We start from the raw sequence: 10992 nt of genomic DNA, 5'->3' as shown, positions 1-10992 counted from the left end.
TTAAAATCAAATTTGTGCCCATGTCGACCTATGAGAGCTGCTTCTAGTTCACTTGCCCAGTTTCCAAAATCCAATCCTAGTCAGCCTTTTGCCATTTGGAGTCAGAGTTAATTCCCTGCACTTGGTGTAGACTAGCCTGGACCTAGCCAGTTACGGCAATTTTTATTGTGTCTGTTGTGGATGTTGCACCTGTTTCAACATCGGGCACATGCGCATGCCATCGCCGCAATTTGAAATGTTTACGGTACATTTAATTTCATTTGGATTATTACAATATGTATGTATGTAGTATGTATGCATACTTTAGGAGGCGGAAGCTAGCTCGAATATTCGGCAACAATGCCACAAGCAGTTCAAAATTGCTACTGCTCTGCGTTAAAGGAGGAGGAGGAGGAGGTGGAGGCTGTCTCTGGCATGCTCCATTTGCTGTGCCAAACAATGAGCCATGAAGTAGGAAGTAGGGGTAGCGGCGTGAAGAGGTGGTCCTAGAACCATGGCAGGTGGAACATGTTGGCATATTTCATTGTTGTTGCCAAAGTGTAATTGCGAATTCCAGACAAATGTGAAATTTGAATTTACAAGTTTAACTTTTCTTGTAAAATCATTTGTTTTGGTTACACAACGACAAACACGCAGACATTCACAAACACACAGAGCGATGTTCGTGTGTGTGTGCAGTTGGCAATTCTCAAGTTAGTTCATTTGTTCCATTTCAACGCTCGCAAGTGCACAGTGGGCTCAAATAAATACAAGAAAATAGTGATCGTTTAATTTCAACCATTTCTCCACACGTAAAGTAATTCCCGGCAATTTATTTTGATTACGGAAAGAGACTTTTGCAGGCACAATTCCAGTTTCAGAATTGTGTCTTGCCAACAGCGTTCAATTATTCAAGCGATTATACATGATTAAATTATTAGTTCCATCATATTTGGAATTTTGGCAAGGAAGTAAAAAGAAAGTGGCAATTTTTTAAGAATATGCAAAATCCAAAGATAATCATACATACAAAGTTTGTTTCTGGTCAAAAGCCTTAATATCAGGAAGGGTGTATTCTTTTAGAATTATTATTATTTAGAATTATTATTCTTCAACTTCTTGGTAGGAGGCTTATATAAATACGTGCTGGAATTTTCAGTGAGTTTATTTAATGACCAACTGTCGTTGCAGACGAAAGTAATATAGAATTTTTCCACACTAGTTAATCGACTGTGCTTGAAGTGCGAGATCTTTTTCAGTGTACGTGAAGGCGTATGTTGGTGAATTGTTCAAATATGTGTATCTCGTACATACATATGTACTTGTACATCTTGCCACTCGCATAAACAAATGTAGTTGCCATCGTCGTCAGCGACCGCAGCTCCGTCGATCTCTTGTGCGCTGCGTTTTTCAATCTCAACACTTACGCAACCGTGGTTGAAGACCATCATAGACCAACAATGGCAACCGTTGCCATATTTCCGGCTTTTTGTATTGTAGGTTTTGCGCTTTGTGCCCAAGCAAGAGCTCTTGTTGGTTTTGTACATTTCCTCGGTGCCGTTGCCGCTGTCGCTGCCCGTGCTCCTGCCGCTCATGTTGCTCAAGAACAAGTCAGTGAGGGCCATGGGGGAGCTTTTGTATTGGAGCGTCATACCGAAAAAGTTGCATTTCACGTATTGTTGCCTGACGTTGCCTGATGACTGCTCTTGCTGTTGGTCCTTCTGCTTCTACCGTTGCTGCTGCTGCTGCTGCTTCGGGTGGTGCTACTGCTACTGCTACTGCTACTGCTACTGCTGCTATTGCTGCTACTGCTGCTATTGCTCCATTGTCGTCTCGTCGCTTCTGTTTGCTTCTTCATATTTTCTTATTGTAATACTCGTACTTCAGCTGCAGCTTTTTGCTTGCTAAAGTGGTGCGTTCCGGTCTGCCGCATAAAACACAGCCGTAACACCCCCCCCCCCCCACCCCCTTCTCCTCACCCCCACACACACACACACATACGCAGGAGTGCTCGCACATGTATGTGCAGAAGCAAACTGACTTACATGCATAAATACAATTAGAGACTTGGTTGTTGGTTCAACTTGTTTGCTTCCACATTTCAACTTGCTTCACTTTTGGTTGTTGCCCCCTAAGCCCCAACCCAAAATCCGAAACCCAAAATCCGAAACCCGAAACCCCAAACCTTTGCCTATTTGCCAACTTGAGTTAAGTTTTGCCAACTTCATTCGTCAGATTGCAGTGCCTTTACTTAATTTTGTGGATTTCTATGAACTTCACTGTGCTCTCTGTTTGTTTAAATGTTCTATAATTCACAGATTTCCTGTGGCTTTTGTTGCTTTTGTGGCAGCGCAGTGATTAACTTTGGCACAAAGCACACACTGCGTATGAGGAATTTGTTTGCATTTCTATGTCTGGGTGATTGTGAAAAACTCAGTATTGTAGAATCCTTAATGAACATAGTTGAGACTGCACAAAGACGCCAGCAAGCACTAACACTTTATTTCAAATATATCGCTTCGTTATACTTGAATGCGGCAAAAATTCGAAATTCCTTCTATAGATTCAAACACAATTACATTTGTTGTTAAAGCAAACAATTTCTATTTAATTGAATGAAATTTAGACACGGAAGTTGCCCATCTCCTTGTGAGCAAATGAAAAGAGTTTCTATGATTTCGGTGAATGTGAATAGCTTACAAGTAGTTTCCGGTTTTCCGGCCAGAAAATTTAAGAATTTCATTTTGTAAAATATACCTTAAAAGTTATTTCTAATTGCTTTTTTGAAAACTTTTTGAGCTACTTCTTATTATTCTTAATGAGTTGGGAAAGATATTCTAAAACTCCTGCCTTATTCGTTAATTTCCTTAAGACTTTCCAACATAAACTAATCACAATCATATATATACCAAATGCTATTTGGTTAGCTAGTATATAGTATAACAAGTTTTTCAGAAATCTCTATCTTTAAAAGACAAAGAACTTACTTCAAATTGCATTAATTGGCTCAAATCCAATAGAAAATAAAACATTTAATAAGCCAAGTTATAGTCATAGCAACTTCAATTAAAATTTAGCAAATTCTTCCAACTTAAATTCTTCACTGTAGCACAGCTTGAATATGTGCTACTACATAGGTTTATTTTTGATTCCATTGACGTGCTTGCCACACCAACTTGCGGGTATTTTCAACCAAAGTCGGGCTATCGCATTTACTGGCTGCTTTAAAGCTTATGCTTTTACATTCAAATATACTATACTATATATGTATATGTTTACGATTTTTTCTGACTAGCTCTGCCTGCTTTGCCAGAGTTGGGAATGCAACGAGAATTGCAGCTGCATGCTGGCAACCTTGTCATAGCCACTGTGTGTGCCTGTCTGACTGTCGCCTGGTGGCTTGGTTGTCCTGTCGCTGTTATTGACACATGTAGCACATGTTCAACACACACTTACCCACAAACACAACGGCAAGGCTTCGGTGTACATTGTAAACTTTGCTTCTTGTTTAGAATTTGCAGTCTGCTTTTTTGATTGCCACCCGCTCCTGCCTCAATCCATGCCCTGTCCACTGCTGTGTCAACTTTTTGAAACTGTGCCAACTTTCGGTTGTTTTTGCTGATAACTTCATCATCGAGGCATGCATATTTGTTCGAAAGCAAAAAGAAAAATACGAAACGAAAATTCGTTGGCCAAATGTTTTGTCATGATTTTTGTGTGAAGTTTTGCATTGGTTTTTTTTTTCGTCCTTTTTGTCAGTTCCCTTTATGGACCTACTCTTGTTCCGTTGCCAGTCAATGAAAAACGCAAAGACACACTGGATCTCTGTGTGTGTGTGTGTGTGTACATCACTTGGCCCGATTATAGAGCATTTGCCATGGAAATTACTCTGAGAAAGCGAATGAATTGACCGACTGGACAGCTGCTCGCAAATACCTCTGCTGACCTCCGCCCACAAATCTTTATGCAGTTCACAATTTGAGCTTTGCGTAATTAAATTTATGGCATGGACATAGGCGCACATTTGGCCACAAATGCTCGTACAGAAAATGGCAACCTGTTCGCTTCGATTTGTCGGCTTTCAATATTTGCCCGCCACAGATGCTTGTCGCTCTGTGCAAATGTTTTACTTTTGGTCAGGCCAGTACGGGCCCGGATAGGAGGACAGGCTAGGCCAGGCCAGGCCAGGCCAGTTCAGGCGAGACGAGGCGAGGCAGGTTCATAAATGTCCCGGGCCAACATTTGTTTGTTGGCTATTAATTTCGAGTGGACAGTCAGCAGGGCGGGGGCTACGCGGAGGCTACGCGGGGTCCGGGCTCAAATACATATGTACACATGTTTGGGCTTGTAAAAATGTCATGTTAATTTGTGGAGTGTGCGCCCGAATCGAGTCTGGAGAGCGGTCGGTCGGGTTGCGGATACAGTCGTACATGCACATAAATGTCTTACCAATTTTAAGCGCACACCCACACATACATACAACATCTGCATACCCGTACATACCAAGCTGGCGATTGTTATTGACCCGAGCATGGCTTTAAACGGTTTTCTGCAGATTTATGAGTAAATCTGATAAGTGCTGCCAATAAATTTGGTCAACCATTTACATCATGTGTTGTACACGAAGTGCCTCCTACCCTACAAGGTACATCGATTAGTAAACCGTATCCATAGCTACCCGAAGGGGAATGAATCAATACCAAAGTTGAAAGAACATATCAAATTCTTAATCTGTCTGTAAATGCAAACTATTGCTGGGGCTTTTACTATTTAAGAAGAGCAAATCGTCTTTATGGTTATAAATAATCTGTTCAAAGAACCAACGAAAATATTTAAAGATATTGATTCGTGGCAGAGTAGAATTATTCTTATTTAAGTTTTTAAATTTGTCGAGTTTTATTTAAAAACAAAGGACAGCCATTTGTAGACATTAAGGTCGATGACTAAACGCTGAATGATTTTTAAGGCTCAAGTCAACCGTTCTTTCAATTCGTTACATCTTTTTTTGTTGAGTCTAAGCCTTCATTTGAATTCCTGGAAATACTAATGTTAAGTAGTGTATTGACTTTTCGTATAAGACCTGACTTTTTCTACACCTTTACATAGGTCCATGGACTACTACGTACATATATGTATACACACACTACATTGCATATAAATAATAATGTCTTCATTTGTTTCTGCCATGCCAGGTCAATACATGTTCATTGTATTTTGAAGACTTTATAGCAAATAAGATTCAAGAATATATGAAGCATTGAATTATTAATTAAGAAGGAAATAATAGATGTTGACTCCTTTTTATATCTGAATAATTTTATCAATTCGTTTTATTCAAATATTCATTTGGATAGTATTTATGGCATTCTTAAGAATTTTTACCTATAAATAATTTATCTTTAACTTGTTCACCCAACCTAACTTACCCTGAATATATAAATTATATTTGCATTACGATATGGTGTCCAAACATCGTACTTATGCCTCCATCTATTCAATTGGAATGGCGGGTATAAAATGAATCGCTATGAAGGTTCCTGGTATCCTTCTCTGGGTTGTACTTATATGTACATTGACACGAAATAGTATACCTATCCAGCCTGCTCGACTATAACATTCGTCATGGGATGCAGCTGTTTTCTAATATATCCGTTTAAACCTTCGAATGCAGACCATACCATATTTAAATATGTGCAGCTTCCTATTCGGTACCGTCCCTATTCTTTATTTTGTATTTGTGGTAGTAAGGCAAAGATGTTATTCTAGACTATCGACAAATGCTAGCAAAATATTAAAATACCCTCAATTCAATAGCTAATAAGATAGTCGATAGGGTTTTCCTGAGAAGGTAGAACAGCAACTACTAAAAGATTACTATTTTTTCTATTTAAGTATATAAGTACATAGTTTCGTGTGCTTTCGAGCCCACAAAAATATGACGTATGTTGATGCTAACATGAGGTTGCCACAAAACAATAAAATGGCTCTAATAAATGTTGCTAGAAAATATTCCAAGGTTGTGCCTTCTGTTAGTCCTGCTGCTGCTGCTGCTGCTCCCTGCTGCCTGAGGCCTGCTTTCAAGCGGAAATTGCACATTTTGCAGAAAAGTGGAAGGAGATGTGGAGAATAAAAGGAATTAGGAATGCAATTTGAGGTTATGTTGGCATTGTGCGCTCTGTGGGAAAAGGAGCTGCTCGCTCCTAGCCATACAATACCCGCACATACACACACAACCACTCAAATAGCAGACAAGCGCATTTGTTTGCATATTGTTTGTATGTATTCATAAGTGTATGTGTGTGTGTGTGTGTTTGTTTGTGTCAGTTAGGAGGAGAGACAGTTAGACAGACAGTTGGACAGCGATGCAGATGGAAGCTCTGACAGTTGGAGCCAAGTTGCCACCATCAACATTGCTCTTGGCTGTTGTTGCCCGTTCTGTTTGACCCACACACACACACACACCCAACCCCCCACCCACCAACACAGCTGCACAAATATTAATAGACAAAATTTTGAGTATTGCTTCCATCATGAATATAATTTTGTGCAGCTACGCATAACGAACTGACGACGGACATATACTCCTACACAAATATACAGACAGCTAACTTTTGCTCCCGCAACTACGCCCCAACCCACCACATGACCACACCACCCTTAGCGAGGGAAGAGGGTGGAGCTCTTACCGCTGAGATATACGTCAGTTTCCTTCGTGGCTGGTTCTACTTCAAAGTTTTCCAAATGTCCATTCGCCTACGATTCAACGTCCATTTAGCTGTCTGTTTTTGTGGGTTTTTAATTTTAATGATTCTACCCCCACCCTCCCCTCCCCGGCCACCCTGCTGCCAGAGGGTCAAAATTGTAAAATTCAAATAAAAACAGCAGCATCTCCAAAATCCTCAAGCAGAACAGTTCTAGGGCGTGTGCATTTTATGTGCGCATTGGGAGCTCCATGCATGGTAGTCGTGATTGCGACTAAGCTGCGGAAGAGGAGAGGATGCGGGCTCGGTTGGTTTAAATGAGATTATTTTAGTTTAGCAAACATTGTTGAAATTTTGGGAAATGTACATATCTATACACACATATCTATATGTACTTGTATTTGAAATGCTTTTGCTAACCTGTGGCTGAATGAAGGCGAATCTGTTTCGCACGCTCTTGTAAGAGCGTTGAGAGCCTCCCTAAAATAATCCTCTGTCTTTTTCGGCTATATTATATTATATGTCCTATATGCCAAAACCGCCTGCAAAATATATTTCAAGAAAGACTAACTGTGACCAAGTTTTGATAGAAATTAGGAACAAGAAGAGTACAGCACCACTAAATTGTATTTGTTTGTATTTGATCCGAGTTGAAATTGGATTGAAATATTATTAAAAGTCAGCTGTGGAACACTTGACTCAATCATTCTTATCTTAGAGAATTCCTTTGAAGATCGTTTACTCTATTAATACCTACATATAGTATGTATGTATTTATTAGTGTACTAGGAGATTTGGGTGTGTTTCGCCGCACAGTATTTTAGCGGGCACTAAGTACTTTTCGCCTTGTGGACGAATCATCCTATTTGCTATTCAATAGTGCTGCCAGTTCGTCGTAACTCTACTCTCTATAAATAACATTCAACTTTCGAACGAAACTTCGCACATATCCAAAGCAATTGGGGAAAAAACACGAACAAATTTCTGAAAAATACTAAATTCGCGATTAAAATATCCAAACTTCAAATAATGAAGATAAAAACTATCCTATGTCCTAAGTTAGACCCAATTATAGACAATGTGACACGAGATTTTTATATGTAGTACTCGTATGAGGATAAATGCTGTTAGGTGTAAGCCTTGCTTTCTTGGTTTAAGCCAACCTGGCGCCAGAGCTTTAACAGACGCCAATTTGTAAAAATGAAATCTAACCAACAAATGGAATAGCAAAAACAAAAAGGAAGAATAATCGACCGTAAGATTTATGGCAACCAAATAGTGCCCCATAAAATATTCACACCTTCGTTCGCCAGCCAGAATCTGACAAACACACACAGTTCCAGAGCACCTACACGGTACTGTGAGTGTGTGTGTGTGTGCACAAGCTGATGCCGTTAGTCCGATAACGCCATTGTTTATATTCTCTCAGTCAGTCGAATTGCATTTTGGCCATAAGTTGGCAACATTTTTTATGCGTTCATCATGTGGTCAGCATAAATTTTTCATTGTTGGCCGTTCGCTTTGGTCGATATTGTTGGTCAGCTCGTTTTTTAAGCAAATGTCTTGATATCGCCCCTTCTCTAGCTGCAACACGTTGCCAATTTTGATGTCTGAATGCCATAAATCAAAGCGCTTAAAGAGCGAACCAACTGCGGACTCAGAGTCGCAGTCGCAGTCGCAGTCGACGTTTTGGCCGAAGAGTGAAATTCGCCGCCAAATGCATTTTTGCCCGCCAGCGAGGAGTGTGAAAAGTTTTGCATTAACTTTTCATTGCTGCTGTTGTTGTTATTGTTGTTGTTGTTCTGATGTGTCTGTTGGTTGTGATGGCTAGCGGTGTTGTTGTTGCTGTGGTGTTTGCGGCTGCGGCTGAATATGCAAAACCTATATACATACATATGTACATATACTATGTATGTACATAGCTTTACCAATGGCTCATCAAATTGAGGTGCACGTGCACAGCACACGCCTTAAAGGTTTCCATCTTTCATTTTATTCTCTTTTATTGCACAAACTTTAAGCTGCAAATGGATTTGTTGCCATAAAAAGCGGATAATAAATTGCATTCGAGGCAATTAAATGAGAAATTTTGCTAACACAGAAAACATTAGGATGCACACTCTTAGTTGGTCCAATCATAGCCACAATTTAGTCGTCTACCGCCAATGGGGAATCTTGTTGCCTGTAAAAATGATGGTAAGATGATTATTAGAAAGGCAAAATGAATCCTATGTTTATTTTAAATTTAAATTTAAACAAAAACTAACTTGGAATTCCTAAACTTCTCGTTGTGTTGCTTGCTTATCATATACTTGTATTTCATTTATGCCTACAACTAACTTATGTTATTCGTTTTAATAGGTATTCAATATTGTAGAATTTGGGGAAGTCCGGGAGTTTATTTTAACAAAGGTTTGCTTAACACTGAATAGTAATAAGGGAAAGAACACTTCTAGAAACCCGCTGACATTTTTAAAAACTGTTCGTAGCTATACCCTATTCCTATTTCCGCAAAACGTAAACCATATTTTAACCAAACATACCTCGAGAAAACTTGTTCTGATCCGAACTAGATGGAGAGCTGGAAATATTGTCATTAGAAAAAATATTCAACATAATAGTCGTCAGCTGCTTACTTCAAACCATTTCTAGCCTCTTTACAACCATTGCTCATCTCGTAATGGGAACGCATGCGGTGTTGCTTTTGCTCCTGTTGTTGCTGCTGCTGTTGTTGTTGCTGCTGTTGTTGCTGTTGTTGTTGTTGTATATACTGAGGCGTTATATTGGCTAGACCGCCTTGATTGTTATAGGCCCACATGTTATAGCCGCCATTTGAATAATTTTGGCCCATTTCAGTGCCATTGTTGTACGCCTTGGGCGACATTTCATTGCCACCAGTGTAAGTTTTGGAAGCCATGCCACCAGTCTGAGCACCATTTTGTCCGTTACCGTAGCCATTGCCATTGCTTCCGTAGCTGTTTCCCATCCAGTTAGGTGAGGACATCTGGTACATTTGTTGCTGACCACCGCCTCCGGACATCCTTGATGCTTGCACAGTGCTCGAGGTTCCATTGGCGTAGTAACCGTTGTTGCCGTTATTTCCGTGATTGCCGTGAGTCCCGCTATTGCCGTGATTGCGATTATTACCATCGCCATTGCCACCATAGTTGCCCATCCAATTGTACGGCGATGCTTGGTACGTTGACTGCTGGCCGCCCCCAACACCACCACCGGATAACCTGCCTCCCTGCTGTCCTTGCATTTGGGGCATTTGACCCATGGCCGACATGGGCTGCAGATCCGGAACTACCGCATTCATGCCGCTCGCATCGATCGAACCCATGGGGCCACCCATCATCATGGGAATTTGTGTCACGCTATTGAGCGGCGTTACCGCCCCAGGTGGCAGTTGAGTCATCGTGGGCTGCGACATTATCGGCAACTGGGAGAAAGAACCTTGCGGCAGCTGCTGCATGCCACCCATTGGCAGCTGCTGCATGGTGTTTCCAGCTACCGGCGAATATGGAAACTGTCCAGCAGTAGGCAGCTGTGGCATGTTCCCCATTGGCATCTGCATCTGGCCCATCGAAGTGCCGCCCATTGGCGACATACCCATGGACATAGGTGCGTTCTGCAGCTGGCCAGGCGGCATGAAGCTCATTTGGTTGACCGGTACGATCTGAGCAGAGACAAGTCTGGAGCATAACAATCTTTAATAGGTACATAACACAATATACATACCTTGCTGCCGTTTTGATCTGCGGTTAAAGCGAAATCGGCCTCATAGGGAATCGAATAGTTCATGTTCATGGTGCAATCTTCTTCAGATTTTTTAAAATGTACAAAATATTCCAACTAAAATTTTGTCGAACTAATTTCAGAATTTTTTTGTTTATTTTTTGTGGGAATAGATCTGAACCCTACTAAAAATTGAAATAAAATGAATATCCATGTTCGTGAAGTTTGTATTTTACTTTGACGGCTGTCGTTCAGGCCTACTGCAATGCAGTTTTATTTATTAGCGACACATTGATCTGGCTATCACATCCCGTACTGTCAGATATACAAGTATATACACACATATGTACCTGAGCGTTTCTTAAATCTGTCTTGTTTTTACTCTTGAAACTTTTTTTGGCACCTTGTTAGATCGTGAAGAATTGGACCCAGGAAGTAGTACTGGGTACTCTAACTCGCATAATTTTTAACCCTTCGATACCAAGAACTTTGATTACTAGTACATATTTTTATGCCATATTTTATTGAATAATTGTGCTGGAAGATAACTTTCTGCCTGTTCGACATTTTCTAT

At 40.5% G+C, this 10992-nt stretch overlaps 1 protein-coding gene across 1 annotated transcript; it reads right to left on the bottom strand.

Annotated features, from left to right (window-relative positions):
* Positions 1–8650: 8650 nt before the first annotated feature.
* On the bottom strand, positions 8651–10594 carry LOC115633826 (neurogenic protein mastermind). The gene is made up of 4 exons (XM_030531314.1): positions 10422–10594; positions 9317–10359; positions 9224–9261; positions 8651–8862 (listed from the first exon to the last, which is right to left on the bottom strand). The coding sequence occupies exons 1-4, from the start codon at positions 10488–10490 to the stop codon at positions 8837–8839; spliced, it is 1176 nt and encodes a 391-aa protein (XP_030387174.1). The 5' UTR covers positions 10491–10594; the 3' UTR covers positions 8651–8836.
* Positions 10595–10992: the final 398 nt, after the last annotated feature.

This window comes from Scaptodrosophila lebanonensis, unplaced genomic scaffold (genome assembly GCF_003285725.1).
Source record: "Scaptodrosophila lebanonensis strain 11010-0011.00,11010-0021.00 unplaced genomic scaffold, SlebRS2 tig00000001-arrow-pilon, whole genome shotgun sequence".
Lineage (NCBI taxonomy): Eukaryota > Metazoa > Arthropoda > Insecta > Diptera > Drosophilidae > Scaptodrosophila > Scaptodrosophila lebanonensis.
This window is presented reverse-complemented; position numbering and strand designations above follow the sequence as displayed.